This window comes from Raphanus sativus, chromosome 7 (assembly GCF_000801105.2).
Source record: "Raphanus sativus cultivar WK10039 chromosome 7, ASM80110v3, whole genome shotgun sequence".
Taxonomy (NCBI): Eukaryota; Viridiplantae; Streptophyta; class Magnoliopsida; order Brassicales; family Brassicaceae; genus Raphanus; species Raphanus sativus.
The window spans coordinates 4,644,711-4,666,576 of record NC_079517.1 but is presented as its reverse complement, the minus strand read 5'-3'; the positions used below and the strand labels follow the sequence as shown (position 1 = coordinate 4,666,576).

Below are 21,866 nucleotides of genomic sequence, written 5' to 3'. Positions count from 1 at the left end.
TATTCAGTAAAAGAAGTAACTTTTTTGGCTTATGACTATGGATAAAGTCATGTTTCCTGCTAGCTTTACCCTCTAGGGGTTTTACTAGTTTTTTTTGTTTTTGAAAAACTCTAGGGGTTTTACTAGTTGCCAGGTTTGTGTTCTAAATCTGTGTAACAAATTTGGTTATTAATGATATACATAGTATTAAAATTGTTGTTGTTAGTAAGATGGAGGCAGTGAGACGACGAGGGGGGCGAACGTGTATAGAAGTAATCATGGCGTATATAATGGCAAACCCTCACGATTAAGTAACACTACAACAAACGTAATAATTTCTTAGTTGTTAGTTAAAGTAAAGCCCGTATGTTTGGTCTTCTTTCACTTTTTTCTGTTTTAAATAATTATCTAGCCAAATAGTGGAAGTAAGTTTTAACTTTTTTCCTGGGTGGTTTCTTTAATTATTGTTTCAAATTATTTCCTTTAGGTGCGTGGGTAAGATGTTTTGGAACATTTACGATGATCATATATATTTAAAAAAGCAGACTTCAAAGGTCGAAGAAAAATCAAATTACATTAGAACTTCGCTTTGTCTACTAGTTCAGTACCTAAGCTAAGAAACCACCAATTGCCCAATCGTTTTTTACATTTAGTTTTAAACTATAATACATAGTTCTATTTTAATGAGTATTTAACAATTTGAGTAGCATTCCGCGGATTTGGTTGAGAAAGGGAACAAAGAAAAGAAAAAGAAAAAGGGCAGCAAGTGAATGATTAAAGAAATGCACGGGGATTAAGTGCTTAATTGCCTTGACGACTACTTTTTCCCATCCTTTTGTTTTCTTTCTTGCTTTTTGAATTTTTTTCCTTCTTAAGATTGATTTCTTGTTACCTTGTTTATGTGGTTTGTTTGATTTGATATGACTCATATGAGAAATGAGATAGTAGTTACCGTGTGAGACCACAAGAGGAGATATATGATTACCATTTTCAATATGATTTCAAAGTGCTTTAAAATTTCTAAATTTCTAGGAAACAATTATGTGATCAGTTGAGAATTATCATTAAAACATGTTACGATAAGACTGCTGAACATGATGTTTAAAAATAAACTTCACGTTATCAATGAAGACTAAGCTTTGCTAAGATGAGTGCCCTTACGAAATTAGGGTCTATTGCCTAACTCAAGACTGATAATAGTCATAATTATATCTAGAGGTAGGCACTTTATCCGATACCCGAAGTGGCATCCGAACCTAACCTGAAAAATCCGAATCGAAGTAGTAAAATACCCGAACGGATATTAAGTTAGGAGAGATTGGATATCCGAACCCGAACGGGTAATACCCGAACCCGAATGGATATCCGAATATAACCGAACATATGTATACTTACCCTTATTTTTCTAGTTTATATCTCTTTCATTTTATTTAAAATATTTATATTGATGTTATACATATTTTTAAGATCATATATTATATATATAATTATGAAAAAAAAATTGATATTCATTTAAAATACATGTATTAACAAAAGTTACATCCAAAGTTTAAAAACAATAGCCAAATTAATATTTTTATTTTTGAAATGTTATCTCCAAATATATTAATCATTCAATCTATAAAAAATAGAAAAATCAGTTAAGTGAAATCTATATTTTTAAATACAAAAAGTTTAAAAAATTGAAAATTTTATTTTAATTTCTTCTAAAATCTAAATATCCGAACCCGATCGGAAATAACCGAACCCGAACTAAAAATATCCGAACCCGACCCGAAATACAGAAATACCCGAACTGGTTCTATATCCCTATAACAAAATACCCGAAAATCCGAAATACCCGACCCGAACCCGAACGGGTACCCGAACGCCCACCTCTAATTATATCCTTATATTTTCTTTACTTCTTTTGATAGATTTTTGTTTACTTTTTTTTTAGTTCTACGACCTGTGTAACGTACACCAGATGTTGAGAGCTTTACCAAGTTTTCTTAACAACACTTACGTTCCCCCCAAAAAAAAAGAGAGAATTGAAAGCTTAATAGTGGCCCATTACCAGTCCAACTTAGGGAGAGAGACAAAAAACGAAGTTCAAAAATAAATTACAAAACGTTATAGTAAAAGACTTAATATTGAGACGTCAGAGACCAAACATGACATGAAACTGCAACAATCCATAAGTTAATAAGTACTCTCTCGTATTTCATAAAACACAAACCAACTTATAATTACAAATGTACTTTTATTTATCAATAATCAAGCAAGAGCAGAATATAGATTCCCTTAATGTTTTCAATTCATTGATCTATGGCTTCTTGTTCGAACCACTAGAAGTTTCCTCAGAAACACTTGTAGGTTTTGTCTTTTCAGTCTCTGGAAAACCGCCATTATTACCAGGAAAAGGGAAGCTTGGAATCCACGAGGGGAATTCAAAACTTGATCCTTCTGACTCCTTTGGTGGCTCCTCAGGTTCCTCAGGAACTTCCGGTTCTTCAGGAACCTCTGGCTCTTCTGGTTCCTCAGGAATTTCAGGCTCTTCTGGTTCCTCAGGAATTTCAGGCTCTTCTGGGATCTCTGGCTCTTCTGGAATCTCCGTCTCCTCAAGCTTTTTATATTGTGGAATCTTTGTGACCTCTTCTTGGACTAGAGATCGACCTACTCTAGCAGCAAAAACAGGCGTAGCAAACAAAAAGGGCGAAATAAAAACAAGGAAAAACATAATAGAGACTAGAATAGGAATGCGAAGATTAATCATTTTTGTGATATGGTATTTTCTCTTGAATGGAAACCAACTTGAGAGTCAAGTAATATTGCGAGTGAAGAGTTTGTGTGTTTGGTATTTGTGTAACGAGTGAGTTATTATATATTACACGAGACGAGAGAGCTACTTATAATGTAAATTTCATAGGAGTCCACAAATTTGGTGAGAAAAATTCTAAACATGAATTGTGAGTTTTGACGTTAGTCTTCAACAAATTCACCTATATTTTCATTTAATTTTACTTCTTATATGTATAACTCGTGTAAGTTTAATTAGTTGAGAACTTAAAGTAGTTTACCTGTTCAAGTTATAAACATTAGACAGTACAAGAAAACTTGTATAATGGATTAGATCAATCTCACCTTACTAGCCAAAATAGATAGAAACAAAAGAACATATAAAAGCTCCTCAATCAAATTTTAAAAATCCAATTAGTAAATTATATTCTATATATATGTGGAGCAAAAATCAACTAAATACATTGTAAAGTCACCCCGTGGTGGTATTAAAAAGGAAGTCACCAAAACAATAGTAACAGATGTGAACGAGGAAAATAAATGACGCCATGGTAACAAAAAATAGCATGAAGTCTCCTTGTAAAGATTCACATGAGACTTTAGAGGGATTAAACCTAGAGGACTGTGTGGCACCTTGGCAAGGTTTAGTGGTTTACCATGCTTAACCGAATTGCAAGAGATTGAGAGCTACGCTACCTGTAGTGTCCCACTGTCCAATCATCCCTGGTTAAACGTTTTTCCGTTGTACACACAAATGATGCTTCACATCATTTCAGGCATATATCACCATGTTCTTTAAATGTGTTCTCACTAGTTCCTCTTTTTCCGTTTAACCACGTTTGTTTTTAATAAAACCTTAAGGATTTTTGTCTGTTCAGATCACCAGAATCGATATTCATAAAATCGGCCCGTATAATCCGAACTCGTGAACAATTAGATAAGTAACAAACCGTTAAAAGAGTATATGAAACACAAATAAAACTTTATGTATGAAACATACAAGTATAACAGAGTACAAGTATAAGTGTATGAAGAAAGAAAAAGAAGTATGGCTATGAGATCAAACCATATAAGATATTGTTCCCTAAGAAAACGACGATGAGATTGCACCAAAAAAAAACGACGATGAGATAGAGATAGACACACAAGATTAAAGGTGATAATAGAAATCTAGACCATGGGCGTGGGTGGGCCTTAAAGTAGATGGGCTTTCATACGGTTCAATAGGCTTAGTGGATTCCAGGAACTTCAGGCATCTTCGGCAACTCCGGCTTTGGAATCTCTGGAATCTTCGGTAGTTCCGGTTTTTGAATCTCCGGCATCTTTGGCAACTCCGGCAACTTTGGAGCCTCAGGCTTTTGAATTTCCGGAATCTTTGGCAGCTCCGGCTTAGGAATCTTTGGCATCTTTGGTAGTTCTGGCTTCTGAATCTCCAGCATCTTTGGCAATTCGGGCTTAGGAATCTCCGGCACCTTTGGTAGCTCCGGCTTCTGAATCTCCGGCATTTTTGGTAGCTCCGGCTTAGGAATCTCCGGCACCTTTGGTAACTCGGGTCTTGGAATCTCTGGCAACTTAGGAGCCTCGGGCTTCGGAGTCTCCATCAGCTTAGTCCCCTCGTGCTTCGGAATTTCTGGAATCTTTGGCAACTCGGGCACTTCGAATTTTGGTAGCTCCGGGTGAGATAGCTCAGGCAATTTCGGTAGCTCCGGGTGAGGTAGTTCGGGCAATTTCGGTAGCTCCCGGTGAGGTAGTTCGGGCAATTTTGGTAGCTCCGGATGAGGTAGCTCAGGCAATTTCGGTAGCTCCGGATGAGGTAGCTCAGGCAATTTTGGTATCTCAAAGTGAGGTAGTTCGGGCAATTTGGGTATCTCCGGTTTAGGAATCTCCTCGAGTAACCGGCGAGCTCCCACTGAAGCCGGATTAGTGAGCAATGCAGTAAGACAGATGATCAGAAGTGGTGATGATGAGAGGAGAAGAGCAAAGAGACTACTCTTCTTCATCAGTGCCATGGTTCTGCTTGCTTGATAAATTTTTTGCCTTCTTTCTTCTTTTTGCTTTGATGTGTTTGTTTGTTGTTGGTTTTTGATGAGTTTTTGGTATTTGATTCGAATGGGTATTTAAAGGTGATTTGAGAAAGAAGGAAGCTGAGTTTGGTGGGAAAAATATGTTCAATTCGAAAAGTTCGTTTAACCTCTCTATCTGTATTATATATCTACAATTGTCATTTTCAATCTAGTTGACCTTTTTAGGTCTTGGTGTTTACGTGTTCATGCTTTTGTTACACGTATATCTTAAGAAAATGTTTATAACTTTGCAAAATCAGAAGAACACAATCTTGAAATCAATTATACCAAGTTTTTAAAAATTACAATCAAGATTGAGGCTTGTGATCAGTTATGCTTCTGACGAATCAAACCTAGTTTCAAGATAAATTTTTGCACATTTCAAAACGCAGTTTCAGATTAAAGAAAGTAAGAAAGCAAACAATGTTTAGGTCTTGGTCGGTAATCTACACAACGACTGTAGATCCTTCCTCGTTGTGTGTAGGTTATGGTATTCGTCATAAAGTCATAGAAGTACAATCTGTGGCTTGATATCGATCTTCAGACATGTTTGCAAAAGAAAAGTTACAGAATTGGGCATAACTCAGCCGGTAGCAGTAAAATGCAGCCAAAACAAACTAAACAAGCCTGAGCAGAGAAGCCTTTTCCACCATATAGAACCATTCTGCTAATTAGCTACATCCTCTAATCAGGCCTCCATAGCAACTATATCATTCGAAACCGGTTTTTGGATATATGATACATAAAGGTTATACATAATATAAGATTTCATTAACATTGATTTCACAAACGCATCAAAACTACATCACTTTCAACTACTAGCCGAAGTCCCAAGAACATGCATCCACAAAACAACACGAGAGACATACAAAAGGTCTAACTTTGACCAAGTAGCCTTGACCTTATCAGCTGCAACAACACAGTACAGATTTTTTTCAAGAACTCATCAAGTTCCTCAAAAAAAAAAACACTCGATCCTGTTTGATATCATCCTCCTTTCTTATTTTTTATTTGCATCATCATCATCAGATATTGTAATATATAACTCATCAACACCACAACCACCGCCACCATCAACGTCGTGACAGTTTCCTGAAGCAGGTGTTTTAAGACTTGCTTGATGACCAGAGCTTTGCACAGGGCAGTGGAAGAGATGCGAAACTGGCGACCAACCAGAACCAGAGGTCTTAGCATGACCCGAAAACCCTACCGGAAACATAGCCCACGAGCAGAAAAAGTAAACGCCTTGGCCGTCACTCTCCACCGCCGGCGGCGTCTCCGTCTTAACCGCTTCAAACGCTCTCCTACAGTGCTGACACCTCAACGCGCATTCCTCGTAGCCCTTAGGGTACTCGAAAAGCGCGTAACAGTACGGACAAGCCGTCCAAAAGCTGCTCGTAGCCTCCGAGGTAGTCTCAGCTCGGCTCTGAAACTGCTGCAACTCTCGGTCGTATGATGATTTCCTCGGAGGATCGGAGAGGACGCGCCAAGCATCGGAGACGAGCTTAAGCGCTCGATCGGCGAAAGGGAGACGGTTCACGGTGGGGTTGAGGAGAAGGGCGAGTCTACGGTACTGAACCGCGACGCGTTCGAGGCTTTGGGTTAGCCTGCTGTCGAGACGGAGCACCGCGTACCAGTCCGGGAGGTTCGAGTCTCCGACGGTGGATTCTCCGGCGAGGAGAGTGTCGGAGATGGCGATGATGTAGTCCGCTGCATGTGTTCGAGAAGGGTCGTCTTCGCATGCGCGGATCGCTAGTGTCTTTGCTCCCGTGAAGTCGCTTGAGGCTAAAAGCTCCTTCGATGTAACTAGCCACCGATCCGCATCCGCTCTGTTATCGTCGCCGGCTACTACCATATCTCTGTTTCTCAACCTTTGCTTTTGATCAGTAAATACAGAACAGTGTTACATTACTAGTGGACCAACAGAACACTGTCTCTGTACACAATAATATCTATGGGTGTTCTCGTCATTTACGTTGTATAACGGTAGGTACTAGGTCTTCCTAAACCGGCCGGTATAATGATTGTTATTGAATTACTCTCAAGTTGTTTTCTTGGTCAACCATTGTAAATCAGGACAATTTTCGCCTGAATACAGTAATTTTTTTTTGGTTTCGTTAAAAATTTGTATACATTTAAAGTTATGAATTAGGTTCCTAACAACGCGGGTTTGATGATTAACGTGGAACATTCTCATGAGGTTAAACGGTAAGATCGGAGGTGGTGGTAAAGACTGTATTAACAGCCACACATCATCCTCTATTTCTTTTTCTTCCCACACATTTTGTTTCTCTAATATAACAAAAAGATATTAGAGATCAGAGAAAAATTAAAGAGGATCGATAATAGAGATCGGTTGCAACAATGGATGAAGAGTATGATGTGATTGTTCTTGGGACTGGTCTCAAGGAGTGTATCCTTAGTGGTCTCCTCTCTGTCGATGGCCTCAAGGTTTTCTTTCTTCACAATTCACTTCCAAATGCATGATTTTTTTTTGGTGCATCACATCAAATATTTATAAAGGAGTTATCTTTCTAATATGCAAACATAGTCGATCTTTTATTTTTGTTTGTATGTTCGGATGTATATATATATAGGTACTGCATATGGATAGAAACGACCACTATGGAGGAGAATCATCCTCGCTTAACCTCACTCAGCTATGGAAGCGTTTCAGGGGAAGTGACTCTCCTCAAGAAAATCTTGGAGCTATCAGAGAATACAATGTCGATATGATCCCAAAGGTATATCATGACATTTCTATAAGTGAATATGCACATACATATGTAACATGAACCGATTAATTGAGCTTATGTTTTCTTGATCTGCAGTTCATAATGGCTAATGGACTCCTTGTTAAAACCCTAATTCACACTAATGTCACAAAGTATCTTAACTTCAAAGCCGTTGATGGTAGCTTCGTCTACAAGAAGGGCAAGGTAGTTAAAAAGTCTATTTTTACCTTTAAACTAAAAACAAGCACTTACTCAAAAATTTTGATCATCCATACCATACGAAAACGTCAGATCTATAAAGTCCCAGCCACTGATGTGGAGGCCCTAAAATCGCCATTGATGGGACTATTCGAGAAACGACGTGCGAGAAAGTTCTTCATTTATGTGCAAGACTACGAAGAGAATGATCCTAAGTCTCACGAAGGACTTGACCTTAGCAAAGTCACTGCTAGAGAGATCATCTCGTATGTATAACGTATTTTTTTTCCAACTCAAAATCATTTCATCATAGTTACTTGCTTTACACGCTTTGTTTGTCTCTCTGTTTTTCTTTTCCCAATAGGAAGTACGGACTTGAAGATGATACAATTGACTTCATCGGCCATGCCTTAGCGCTTCACAATGACGATGACTACTTGGACCAACCTGCCATTGATTTTGTTAAGAGAATCAAGGTAAAGCGTTTTTGTTTTCTTCCTGAACAAGGAATGTTCTGATCTCGGTGTTCATTTTATTGTTTTGTTATGTGGTAAAAGCTCTACGCGGAGTCCTTGGCTCGCTTCCAAGGAGGATCTCCTTACATCTACCCACTGTATGGTCTAGGAGAGTTGCCACAGGTCCGTGTTCACACTATTCTCATGAAACATCTTAGGGTTTCTCTTAATTTACAACACTTTTTCTATGTCTCAAATCTCTGTTTCTATTCTCAGGCTTTTGCGCGTTTGAGCGCTGTGTATGGAGGGACTTACATGCTAAACAAACCTGAATGCAAGGTTACAGACGATCCATGATCTCTTCTTTCCCGGTTTTGTTTATTAGAAATCTCACATCCATATATGTAAAGGTAGCTAGATACTCATGAATCTTATCCCTGACAGGTTGAGTTTGATAGCTCTGGGAAAGCTATCGGTGTCACTTCTGCAGGAGAAACTGCTAAATGCAAGAAAGTTGTCTGTGATCCTTCTTACTTGTCTGACAAGGTAACCCTAAACCCATTTCACCTAAAAAGGCTGGTTCTCGTACGGTCGAGTTACTTTCTAAGAAGGGTTACTTGTGTTTCAGGTTAAGAAAGTTGGGAAAGTGACTCGAGCGGTGTGCATAATGAGCCATCCTATTCCAGACACCAACGACGCTCACTCTGTCCAAATCATTCTTCCTCAGAAGCAGCTCGGCCGCAAATCAGACATGTAAGGAACATGGTTGCGAGTAGCTTCTAGTTTGAAAACATTGTAGATGAATCTCTTGAGGTTTTGGATTTCGTAGGTACTTGTTCTGTTGCTCATACGCTCACAACGTAGCACCAAAGGGGAAATACATTGCTTTTGTCTCTGCAGAAGCTGAGACTGATAATCCAGAAGAAGAGCTTAAACCTGGAATCGAATTGCTTGGACCTACTGATGAGATCTTCTACCATTCTTATGACACATACGTTCCGACCAATAAGCAAGAAGAAGACAACTGCTTCATCTCCGGTGTAAGTGAATAATATTAGTCATATAGTCTCACTTATTTTTTTTTGTTTCTTACATGTCTTTGTTTTCTTTTGTTGATGCTACTTTGTTTTTTTCTTCTTATCAGACTTATGATGCAACAACACATTTCGAGAGTACAGTGGTGGATGTCCTAGAGATGTACACCAAAATCACTGGGAAGGTATAAACTAATCAAATTATGTTTTTTGATTCACAAGTAAACACAAATATTTTGAATACTGAGTGGTTTCTTCACTCTTCTTTTTGCAGACTCTTGATTTGTCTGTGGACTTGAGTGCTGCGAGTGCCACTGCAGAGAATTGATAACTTTGTCTTGCTATTTCACTGAGTTTTTAAACTACAAGTGACTCCTTTTGTTTTCTATTGGATATTTACAATGCAATTCAAAGTAACAGAAGTTGTCAATGTTAACCTTTTTTGTTCATCTTACTTATCATACTTGTTTGTTTTGCTTTCATTTGTGTTGTTTCATCTAAGAAATACTTACATTTCTAAGTCTTTATATTATGACAGATTAATTAACTAAATGACATCAAATTTTGAAAAACAAAAATCAAATTTAGTATCAAGCTATACAAGGAACCATTCACGTGGTAACAAACCCCACTTTCCATAGGAAATCGCAGTACAAAGTAAATAATTTTAACTAGAAATGTTTATCTGAACTGTAAACTAGAGGAAAATAAAAGGATCCGACTTGTAAATTCAGCGAAGGAAAAAAAGGAGGAAACTATTATGGGCTAGACCAGTCAAAGCCCGAATCCGTTGGGGTTTGTAACTTAAAAAAAAAAAAAAAAGAAAAGAGAAAATCTCGGTTTGAGGCGCAAGATACGTGATGAGCAAGGTCGAATCTTTTCGTCTAGAAAGTTCCAGCAACCAATTAAAGGTCTACACGTGTAAATATCCGCGTAGTCTCGACCTCATCTGATTTTTGCTGTCTTCCTCTTATAAAATACGTTTCCTCAGGTTTCTAGAGCGCAGGACTTGTTTCTCCCTGATAAATAATTTTTTCACTTGTTCGACGCCTTAAGTTTCAAAATGCCTCGACGCAGCTCCGGTGGTGAGTTCTCTCTTTTTCAATTTTTCAGATCTATTCTTCCTTCTCGTTTGATTTGTGGATGCGATTGTATAATTTCTCTGTCTCTGGAGCTATACATATGTGGAGGCACAAAACATTTTTTAGGGTTTATGTATGTGTCGACGGAAAAAATGTTTTCTTGGTCTCTGTCTCTGTTAAAAAAAAATGTTTGTGTCGACAGAATATCTCTGTCTCTGTTACAAAAAAAATGTTTGTGTCGACGAGGAGGAAAACTGATTTTGTTTTCTTGGTTTGTGCAGGAAGTTCTGGTTACCGCGCTCGCCCTGCACCAGCTCGCCCTGCACCATCACGTACCCCGCCTCCTCAAACTGGTGAATTTCGTTTTCCGATTTTGTTAGTAATCCGTCGGTTAATTTTCTTCCGTATGTAATTGTTAGGGTTTTTTTCTTCTTTTCGGTTTCAGTGAAGCATGCTCCTCCTCCAGCAACAGCTCAGCCTCCACGCAGTGGTTCTGTTTTTGGTGGTATTGGCTCTACCATAGCTGATGGTATGTGTGCCTTCTTATATGTTTCTATTTGTGTATTCTTACAAGAACTTTGTCTTTCATAGCTTTGTGGTCTGGTTTGTGAATGATATGTTGTTTGTTTTGGAACTATAATATATATAGGTATGGCTTGGGGTACTGGGAATGCAGTTGCACACAGGGTTATGGATGCTGTGATGGGACCAAGAACCATTAAGCATGAAGCCGTTGTTTCTGAGGCGGCCCCCCCTGCTTCTGCTTCCCCTGTTTCTAACAGCATGGCCTCTTCTTCTTGTGACACTCAGTCCAAAGCTTTCCAGGAGGTTAGTTTTGAAAACCCCTTTGCTTTTATCGGCAGTGAGCATTTTAGGTTGGATCTGTTCCGTTACTGTGCATTGGGTGATAACTTAAGCGTTTGGGCCCTTCTCATTGTCCCGTAGCCTTAGCATTGCGGATGTATTATTTGTCTAGTAGATATTAGGAAAGTTGGTTAAATCAGCATCTGTTATTATCATTAATTGGTCATGTTTTGTTTAGATCTGACGTTGACATTTACACTAGAATCGAAGAACAAGTAGGCACATTAAAAAGTGATTCCTGAATCTTACTTGTTCTGTTCTCTATGGAAAGATAAACACAATAGAAGTTATGTGTTATGTGCTCTAGATTGTTGTTGAATCCTTGAATATCCGATGCATTCTGGTTGACACTTCTTTTGTCTTGTTTGATGTTGTGTAGTGTGTGAACAGCTATGGAAGCGACATCAGCAAGTGCCAGTTCTACATGGACATGCTCTCGGAATGCAAGAAGAATTCTGGTTCCATGGTTTCTGCTTAAGTGCATCATCTACTATCGTGATCTGCAATAATAAATAAATTTGTGAAGAAGAGTTTGTTCTCTCTAGTGTCTTTGATGAATCAGAAGTTTGAAAGTCTAGTAGTTTTTTTCTTATTTTGTAAGATCCGGTGATCTCCTATGTCGACGACGAAACCTTTCTCTATGGAATAGTAATCAAATGCTAATTGAGATCTAATCACTGCTTTTTTGTTTGCTTCTTTTGCTAAACAACATGAACATCCAATTCTCATCATGATGTGTGTAGTAGTAGCCTCCCAGATGTTATCATAATAAAATGGGGAATTCTAAGAATCCATCATAAGGGGCTTCAAATGACGATACCAAATAAAATGGGGAATTTTAAGAATATATGTAAAGTATAAGTTGTTTCAGAGCAATTTTAGATAGGAAGCAAAAGATGAAGTATGAGCAAACCTGCTAATCTAAAGAGAGGATTCCACTATTCAACACATTGTCATTGTGAAACGTGTAGATAACACTGACTGATGAGAAGTGTAATTTACCAGATTACCCTCTAATTATTATTATTTGGTTAAAAATAAGGGTTGGTTTAGTCGAGATCCCATTTCCTTTTGTTCGGACTTGTCTCTCGCTCGCAGGAAGGTTAGTCGAGATACTGCTTTCGATTCAGACGATGGCTGCCACGGCTCTTCTCCGATCGCTTCGTCGACGCGACGTCGTCTCTGCGCCTCTTTCCGTCTACAAATCTGTACGTTTTCTCCCGTCTTTTTTTTGGTGAACCAGTTGATAGATCGAGAAAAAAATTGCGATTCGTTTGGTTTTCGTCTTTACTTTCGACGATTAACGTCTCTCAGTTCTGCTTCGTTTCACCGGAAGTATTCGTGAATATGAAATAGATTTGCAGATTTGCATATTTTAATGTATTAATGTATTAATCGTTGATTTGGAATATTAAAAAAAAAATTGAAAACAGGAGATTATCTAGTAGGACACATGTTTGTATAGCCTCTTGTGGAATAGAAATGAACTTTTCTTCGAAATAATCTGAAGACTGGTGTTAGCAAAGAAGAATAGAGACTTAGCTATCATATTTAGTATTATTTTTTGGGTTTTTTTTCTGGGCTTCGCTTAATGAGAATCAGATGATAGGATCTTCTTTTTTCTTGTTGGATATGGCTAGAGACAGTTGTTTTTTCTTTAACTGTGCTTGGAAAAAAAAAACGTTCTTCTTTGCAGCTTGCTGGTAACGCTCAACCTTCTTTGGGTAGTGGTCAAAACTATGCAAGTTTGTGTAGAGCTTTCGGGTATGTTTCCTTTTCTTCCATGGGATGCAAAAAAAAAAATATATATATTAGAGTCACTCTGTAGCTACAGTTTTGACTATGTTTCTTCTTCTTTGTAGATCGAAATCTGGTTTGAACGACAATTTTGGGACTGGTTTTGGAACTACTAACATAAGCAATGCCTTCAGAGAGGAGAGAGAGGTAAGATTTGTCTTTGTCTAAACTTTGGTCTTCTTTTTTTTTTTCCATGTAATATTTTAAGAGCAGCTTAAACTTATAATTGTGACTGGTTGTTCCTTATTTCAATTCTATTAGCACTCAAGAGCTACTGTGAATGCTATGGGAGCTCATTTGAGAGCTCTTGGTGTGGGAACACCGAGACGCGTGTTGTCCACAGTCGCAGAGAGTATAAAGATGACAGAGGAAGATCAGACTTCTCCAAAACCCCAGAGCTTTCGCCCTCTATCTCCTCACCTCACTGTTTACCAGCCTCAGAAGAACTCCATGTTATCCATTTTCAACAGAATCTCGGGGATTTACTTGACCGGAGTCTTTTATGGCGGATACCTTCTCTACCTGAAGATGGGTATGATCTGCCTCACTTACCCAAGCTTCTACCAGGTTCATTACCTCGTACAGCAGCAACTCCCTGTCATCACCTCGGTTACTGCGTTAGCCGCGCTTTACCATACTATCAAGAGTATTCACTCGCTCTTGACCCATTGAAAACAACAACCTCCTCCCAAAGCTCTTTCGTTGTTTGGTTAAAGGCCGCCAGAGTCTCCAGTAAGAGTTTCCTTGAGATGCACAAGATTTAATAAAAGAGAGTAGAAACGTTTTGTCAAACTCTCATCGTCTTTTTGACAAAGCAAGTGTCTAGCTTTTGTTTTGGGATTTCAGGCTTTGAAAGCTTATGTTTGTTTGCTTTTTCTTTGTTCTAAGACCTAATTGAAGTGGTTGGAATGTAATAAAATGTTTACCAGTTCTTAGACCACGCTCGAGGGAGATGCAGATTGGGCATAATAGTAATACTTTGAGAGTGATTGGAGAAGAAATTGAAAATTGCATTCTTGACTGATTTCTCTGGAGACTTAGGTTGGTTTTCTCATGGTTTGATCGTTGACTAGTTGATAAAATAACAAAAGACATTTTGAGTTTTGGGCTAAATGTGGAAGGAGACAAAGTAATAGGTAGCGGTGAAAGGCCTAATCACGCGCTATTATCCTATTAAATTTTATTTATGGGAAAAGCCCAATATATATGGGTCTATAACTATACTAGTCTATGGATTTTGGGCTGACGCGCTCAACGCGATTCGTGGGTTACTTCTTTCGTAGTATACATTTTAAGCAAACTAGTTTACATTTTATGTTTGTCAATTGCCTGTTAATCTCTGATCGAATTTTATGATTGGGAACTAAATGATCAAAATGAGAACGAAAAGATTATAACAGTCAAAAAGATTGATCTGATGATCTTAGGTTCTTTTAGTTTCTTTCTTTTTAACTCGTCAAAAAAACACACACATTTAGAATTCATGTTTCTTACACAAAAGGTGCAACTTTCTTCAAAAACTAAAATTAATGTTGAGCTGTAAATGGATTTAGTCTTTTAACAAATCAATGTTATGGATAGGGTCTACCCTAACCAAACTGACCGACATCCATAGATGTAAAGGCAATAAACCAAGTTGATAAGACAAATTTTGGAGCAAGAGGAAGAACACAAAATCAATTTGAATCCTCATGACAAAGACAAGATAGGTTTTTACATGGACACCTATGTTCTGGATTGAGACATGTAATTAATATTGGCAGCACAATTATAAGGACAAAGACTTTTAGATGATCTATTAAGATGACAATACAATGATTGTCGCGTAGTAAAATCCTTTTTCATAACAAAAACTGAATGATAAGACAGAGAATGGGTCCTGTGGATTAGTTAGTTAGTAAAGAGTGAGTGAACTTTCATCTTTAAAGATCCAGTGCTCTCTCACCTAACGCTCTTTTTCTCGCACAACACATGTCCATACTAGATTTTGGACCACTTTAAACAATGGCATGATCATCGATTTATAGTCTTAATCAATAAAGTAAATCAACAGAAGTCATGTAAGAGTAGGCACAAAAGCTAGAATCTCAACGCTCACTCCATGGATGCACAAGAGACGATGAGACCAAAAAGGTCCAGAAGCATATTTATTAAAAACTACAACAGAGCTCTAGAAGGAGCTAACTCAAAAGCAAGCACATCCAGATTCCACTTTGATCTCAAACGCTTATACATATAATATTACAAAGTATCTGCAAACGGATAATGATAATAATGTGATCATGACATTCACCGTCAGCTTCATTTCACACTCACACCGAATCTGCACTCTGCGATACTTTAGGCCCCGTGTTAACCACCACTTTCCCATCCGGTCCGGTCATGCCACTAACCGGCTGACCCATTCCCTGGTACTGAGGCTGATGCGGTTGAGGCGGCACCATCATACCATCCCCAGCCACCGTATAGTACACAGGGTTCCCCATCTGTGAATACGGCGGCGTTTCGTGTAATCCCATTGGACCACTACTCATAACCTGTGGACCACCTGAATACGTTGGCTGTGGTGGTTGAACCACGTTGTAACCACCTTGCTGGTTCTGCTGCTCCATGTAAGGATCAGGATGATGCTGTTGGATACGTTGAACAGGTGGGTAGTACCCTTGGCTCCCTTGTGTCGGTGGTGGTCTCATCACGCTATGGTATAACGTCCCTGGTGCTTGAGACTGAGCTGGGATCATGTATACTTGCTGCTGCTGCTCCGTCGTTGTGTAAATGTTGTTCCCTGGAACGTTGTTGTTGTTTCCTTGCCAGTAACCAACCGGAGGAGGTTGTTGATTCGTCTGAGACACAGTCGTTGTAGTCGGTGGCGGCTGCTGCGGAGGAGGATTTTGAGCGTAGGTTGGAGTGAAGTAACGTCCGTCTTGGCTATTTCTTCTGTACATAGCAGCCTCTTGCTGTTGGAGCTGCTGTATCTGTTGATGTTGTTGTTGTTGTTCTTGATCTCTAATTTGAATCCTCTGAAACTCATGGATCTGTCGTTGAATCTCCTGCTCCGGTGTTATCACCTGTTGGTTAACGAACATCTGTGGATCCTGAATCTGTTGAGTCACCGTCACCGCCGCCGGCGGAGACGGAGGAGCTACGACTACTTTCTCCGATCCAAACAAGAAATCGGCGTTACTCGCCGGAGCGGTTACGGATTTCTCCGACTCCGGCCTGTTAGGGATCGCGCTCAGCGTCTCCCGATCCGATTTCGTCGAACCTTCGGAGCCGAATCCGCCGGAGACGGAGACGGAGACGGGAGACGACGGGAAGAGGAACAGGCGCATCCTCGCCGGTTTAGACGACATGCGGAGAAGCCGATCGTACTCGTGCATCATGTGCTCGAGGTCGTCTTCGTTGGTCACCGAGATCAGCGCGTCGAGATCTTCGCCGGGGAGCTGGTACTTGAACGAGATCTCGCCTCCGTCTCCTCCGCCGCCTCCGACGCCGACGACGGCGGAGAGCTTGGAAGCAAGGGCGGGAAACCTGATGGCGCGGTCGACGGATAAGATCTTGGTGTCTCCGTTGACGTAGGTGAGCTGGTTATCGTGGGGACGCGGCTGGATCTTCCCGCCGTAGCTGCACATGAACTTCACCTTGTAGCTATGCTGCGTCTGTTGCTGCTGCTGGTCCTCCCACGGGGGAGGGTTGTCGAAGTCCACGTCGCGAGATCGAGGCGACGATTCGGCTGAGTCTGGATACGAGTTGTATGAGAACTTCTCCATCTTTTCAAAAACAAAAACTATTCAATGGGTTAAATTAATAATCCATGAAAATCGAAGTGTTGAAGAGAGGGGAGTCGTGTAGCTTGTTTTATCATGGAGGGAGGACAAACGGTGGTGGTTTTGGACAATGCTAACGTGACGGGTTGCCTTTGGCGTGAAGTCGTTGGTTTAGTACACGTGGCAGTTAGGTATGGGTTGAATGTGATGAAGATTTAGGTGACGGAGCTGTGAGGGTAGCTGAAAGTGATGGATTTGATGGACTTTGGCGGCAGTTTGGCGGGACCCGTTAGTGCTTTTTTTTAATTGCGTGTTTGATTACATTGATTAGCCAAGGTTTTGAGTAGTTGACTGTTGACAATGATTTAGTTAATCACGCTACTTAAATAGGCATTTTAACTACTTGGTTTAAATAAAGGCGTAATGCTCTTTCTTCCTTAGTCTCAATGATAATGTCTTGAAAGCCACCAAAATTTAGGGGAGAAACCACGTGCTCTTTGCTTCAAACTTTCCTTTCCAGTACTCGAGTTCTTAGTATAAAAATCACAGATTCTTAAATCTAATTATAGTTCCAAAGATCCACAATCAAAGAACGAATCAACGAATGTTCCCCTACGGAGAAAGAAGAAAAAAACGACTTTGTTCACATCTAATTTTATTGAGCATGAAACAAGAATAGTAACTAGAACCTTTGTGTCTAACCAAAGACCAGAATATCTTTCAAAATATAATAGTTTGCATGCTGATCAAGCTCTGTCTGTGCGGGACTATAAGGGCATTTGAACCTGCGAGAACGGCAGTTCTTGCTGAGTCTCATTATTGATTGCTTGCAAAGAACATGGCAACGAGGCATCATCATTGGCCAGTTTTCTCACCAGAGCCGTCTATTAAGACTCTGCTCAAAACTATATTAGCTATATATATAAAGATTTAATAAAATAGTCATAAAATTTAATAGTTTTATCTATATATATTTATGGTTTCTCTCAAATTATAAACTATAAGTTTAAGAGTATATCTAAAAATTTGAAATTTAAACCAAATCTACTCACCGGACAAACAAAAACCTAGAGGTCTGTACATCTTGGACTTTGTTGCTTTCATCTCCAGTTTTGGACCGTCTAGGCCCAAGACTCCTGGGTTTCAGCTTCCCGAGGTTCGCATATATAAGATCCATCTCAATATCTCATCATAGGCTCATTGTCACTGAGTTTCAGTGACGGTTACGTTACTAGGTGAAATTCTAGAAACTGATATCAAGTCTCGGTACATACTTCTACTTTACCTTCCTTAACCATATAATCTCCAGCTTCGAACAACCATTGTCCGTAAATATAGTGGACAAGTATCTTATTCACTAGATGATGATCGAAATCAATGCTCAGTATAGCATGGATCATGATATGCGAATACGTATCATTCATTCTTTGTGTATAAAGTCACAAACTCAGTAATGGAAGTTTTTGAACAGTGTGATCATGATATGGGAATACCTTTCTCTTCAACGGAAGCATGGATCAGAGGTCTCAACTATTCCATTATTGAATACTGGAGACCTTGGATGATATGTACGTAGCTATCAAGTGGGTGGATATACAAGGACTTACGCAAATATGATGACATTTGCAACCATCAAGGCACTATTTTCTAAACCCCATTTCTTTCTTTCTTTCTTCTCCAAAGCCGTTGCAGTAAACATAGTGAAAAGAAACAAAATCTGATTGTGAGGTTTTGCAGGGAGGAGGACACACCTGTGCTTATAATCCAGAACAATGCTCCCTGATGGTAAAACTGATGGATTACTAATTTAGTAGAGAACCTCTCTGAAGTTTCTCTTTGATCACGTCTCTCTCTCTCTCTCAAAATATTCATGCCTTGTTTTTTTGTTCTAACTGAAATTATAATCCACTGGATCATAGTTTTGTCCTGTGTTATTGAGTTGTTGCATTCTAAACAAAACAAAAAAAAGCTCTTAGCTTCGCTGCAACTCGAGGGCCTGATTTCATGTTCCATTTGTGTAATATATTTTCAAAGTAGAAATTCAATAATAATAATAACTAGATTTTGATGGATTTATTTTCTTTATTTTTTTAAATTGACAATATTTAGTAAATGTCATATTTTCATATATTTGTTTTTTTATAAAAAACTTAAACTTTTTATCTTTCTTTATCGTGTTTCACTTTAAATGAGTATAGGTCTGAGCACAATATCCGGATCCGAAGAATCAACCCGAAACTGACCCGAAAATCAGGGTCCCGAACCGATCAGACCCGGAGTAAATATCCGAATGAGTTCTAAATTGCTATATCCAAAGAACCGGTCCCGAACCCGACCCAAACCGAGAACTGAATGAGTACCCGAAGATATCCAAAATGTGAATATATATCTAAAAATATATTTTATTAATTATATTTATAATTATTTTAATATTTTAAATTAATATTATAAGTTAACTATAGTAGTTATTTTCGGTACTGTTGAGTATTTTTGGATAAAATATGATAATTTGGATAAAAGTTTACCCAAAAAACTGTATAGAATGAATATTTTGGTTACTTTTGGTTACTTTTGAGTAATTTGGATACAAAAATTTGAACCAAATCAGATATTTTGGTTACTTTGAGTACAAATAACCGAACCGGTTTTAGATACTTTGGTTATTTGGTTATTTTTCAGGTTCTTATGCATGAGAACCGAACCCACCCGGATCCGGAAATACCCGACTCGAACCCGACCCAAAATTTTATAATACCCGAATGGGGTTTAATTTCAAAACTCTAAAAACCCGATACCCGAAAAAACCGATCTGTACCCGAACGTCCAGGTCTAATGAGTATTTATGTTTAGAAAATTGAACTTTATTTTTAATGAATTAAGTTGGTATAACTCTGATAAAATTAATTTCATTATGTGGCTAATTTTTTAAATAAAAAATTTATATACTTTTAGTAAAGATTTATACTTTTCAACGAAAAAATTCAATTTTTTTTATGAATGCTTAAATTATATTAAAAAAAAAACATACTCCCTCTGTCCCACTTTAAGTGGAGTTTTAGGAAAAAAATTTTGTTCCATTTTAAGTGATGTTTTCAAGTTTCTAGATAAAAAATAAATGCATTTTAATATTTTTAATTATTTATATTCTGTAGTATAATTGTTTATTGGTTGAAATTACTTTAATCATTATTGTTTTTAAGTAAACGAGAAGAATAGAATAAAAGTTTGTAATTTCTTAATCAACGTGCAAAAACCTCAAAACTCACTTATTTTGGAACAGAGGGAGTAATAATTATGTGATTATTTTTTGTTCACAACACAGAATATTAAGAATGATTGAAAATAAATTATTTGAACTTGAAGAAAAAAATAAAATTGGATCTGATTTTTTAATCGGCCCAAATATCCTAAGAGAGATCTGATATGGGAAGTGGGCTGGATCCAAAAAAATGGCCCAATATAAATGTGTTATTAATATTACTTGATTGCCCTTAATGAAATATGCAATGTTAGTAAATGAAGGGGTATTTTTAGTAAAAAACCCAATAAAATCCTTCTTTAATATTATAGATGTCTTTTTATTAGTCCTCGGTTATGAATAGTGAAAACAAAATCTAATATTGAAAGCAAGACGAGAATAATGTAGTGCTTCTAGCGTCTGTTGATTATTCGATTGCAAGATATATTTTAATCAAACATGACGGGTTCAGGAAACATGGCGTCTAATTAATACATGCCACATATAGCCAACGACACCTCTGTCACAGATCGATGGCAACTTCGATCTCACCATGTTCGTTATCTATCGATATGTACTTCGTGCTTTATTTTTTAATCACGCATTAATTATAAATTCCTAATAACTAAAATATTATCCACAATAATCAAATCATGTTTAAAAGTGCAGATCTCTTTATTATGACGCGGAAGTTCATCGGACGTCTGATTTCCGTTTTGGAATCGAAACTTTGCTTCCAAAAAATATTTAAAATACGTTGAAATTTTACGTTTCCGTTTTTTTTTAAAACACATTATTATAAATCAATAAAAGTATAAAATCATAGTTTTAATTTATATAGAGTCAAAATTTTAATAGAGTGAAATAGATAGTATAGAAATATACAAGTATTAAAAATAATTAATATAACAATTTTATTAAAGATTATTTTTATGCATTGAGGTTTTTATGAAAGATATAACATAAATTCAAATATATTATGTCATTTATTTATGAAGTATTAAAATAACTAATATAATAATTTTTATCTTGATTTATGTGTATTTTTATAGTTTCAATATGAAATAATTTTAAAATTATTGTAAATGAATAACTGTCTTATTTTAAATTTAAATCATATAATTTTTAGTCCTAGAATTTTATTATAAATATATATATGATATACGATTCCAACACGTATCTGCTTTTTAATTTTTTTTTAAATCTCATTTCTACGATTCTATATGTTCTCGTTTCCACGTACCCGCTTCCGTTTCTATGTAACAGATTTTTTTTGCCTCTTCTTTTAATTACTGTATTATTTGGGTGTAATTAACTACTGTATTTTTATTCACATACAGTTTATACTAATATCGATCTATAACGTAAATGTAAACACACTATGATTTGTGTCACAAAAAAAAACACACTATGATTTGATCTGTTTGTTATTTCATAGTATGTTTTAATTTGATCTTAATAAATTCACTCAATTTAATCAGTTTTCGAGAATAATAACATCATGCTTCATGATAGATCGATTACGTTCTCTCTGATCGTCAGTATGATCTTCCAAAGTATTTCTAACACTTCAACCAAGTCTTTATTCAATTTATTCATGCTCTTTATACTTTAATTGGGATACTTATTTTTTTGTTCAATAATTGGGATACATACATGTGAGAAATGTATTAGTTTAATCTGATCAAATAACATGATTAATTTTTTAATTAAATCATGTTCTATATCATGTGCTAGTGGTCTCAGAACTGATAGTTGGACAATTAGTTTAATTGAACAATTATAGATCAGCTCATGTTATATTGTCAGATTTATCTAGAGTTTAATATAATTATGTATCTAAACCTTAGAAAAATGAAAGAGTTTAAGTTTGTTT

The 21,866-nt window shown here is 37.4% G+C and overlaps 6 protein-coding genes and 1 pseudogene across 6 annotated transcripts; 3 read left to right on the top strand and 4 right to left on the bottom strand.

Annotated features, from left to right (window-relative positions):
- Positions 1-2,158: 2,158 nt before the first annotated feature.
- Positions 2,159-2,858, bottom strand: LOC130497443 (protein PELPK1). Its single transcript, XM_056990222.1, has one exon. It carries the CDS (start codon positions 2,732-2,734, stop codon positions 2,285-2,287), a length of 450 nt encoding a protein of 149 aa, XP_056846202.1. The 5' UTR covers positions 2,735-2,858; the 3' UTR covers positions 2,159-2,284.
- An 864-nt stretch (positions 2,859-3,722) lies between these two features.
- On the bottom strand, positions 3,723-4,862 carry LOC108814447 (protein PELPK1). Its single transcript, XM_018587017.2, has one exon. The coding sequence runs from the start codon at positions 4,764-4,766 to the stop codon at positions 3,987-3,989; it is 780 nt and encodes a 259-aa protein (XP_018442519.1). The 5' UTR covers positions 4,767-4,862; the 3' UTR covers positions 3,723-3,986.
- Positions 4,863-5,569: 707 nt separating this feature from the next.
- Positions 5,570-6,729, bottom strand: LOC108815036 (uncharacterized). Its single transcript, XM_018587695.2, has one exon. It carries the CDS (start codon positions 6,673-6,675, stop codon positions 5,821-5,823), a length of 855 nt encoding a protein of 284 aa, XP_018443197.1. The 5' UTR covers positions 6,676-6,729; the 3' UTR covers positions 5,570-5,820.
- Positions 6,730-7,128: 399 nt separating this feature from the next.
- On the top strand, positions 7,129-9,570 carry LOC108816445 (guanosine nucleotide diphosphate dissociation inhibitor At5g09550-like; annotated as a pseudogene).
- A 608-nt stretch (positions 9,571-10,178) lies between these two features.
- On the top strand, positions 10,179-11,862 carry LOC108818089 (uncharacterized). The gene is made up of 5 exons (XM_018590952.2): positions 10,179-10,327; positions 10,606-10,677; positions 10,770-10,853; positions 10,974-11,152; positions 11,568-11,862. Exons 1-5 carry the CDS (start codon positions 10,306-10,308, stop codon positions 11,664-11,666), a joined length of 456 nt encoding a protein of 151 aa, XP_018446454.1. The 5' UTR covers positions 10,179-10,305; the 3' UTR covers positions 11,667-11,862.
- Positions 11,863-12,235: 373 nt separating this feature from the next.
- On the top strand, positions 12,236-13,918 carry LOC108818088 (succinate dehydrogenase subunit 3-1, mitochondrial). The gene is made up of 4 exons (XM_018590951.2): positions 12,236-12,396; positions 12,885-12,952; positions 13,051-13,132; positions 13,247-13,918. Exons 1-4 carry the CDS (start codon positions 12,322-12,324, stop codon positions 13,655-13,657), a joined length of 636 nt encoding a protein of 211 aa, XP_018446453.1. The 5' UTR covers positions 12,236-12,321; the 3' UTR covers positions 13,658-13,918.
- A 1,181-nt stretch (positions 13,919-15,099) lies between these two features.
- On the bottom strand, positions 15,100-17,021 carry LOC108818033 (uncharacterized). Its single transcript, XM_018590881.2, has one exon. It carries the CDS (start codon positions 16,753-16,755, stop codon positions 15,298-15,300), a length of 1,458 nt encoding a protein of 485 aa, XP_018446383.1. The 5' UTR covers positions 16,756-17,021; the 3' UTR covers positions 15,100-15,297.
- Between the last annotated feature and the right edge of the window lie 4,845 nt (positions 17,022-21,866).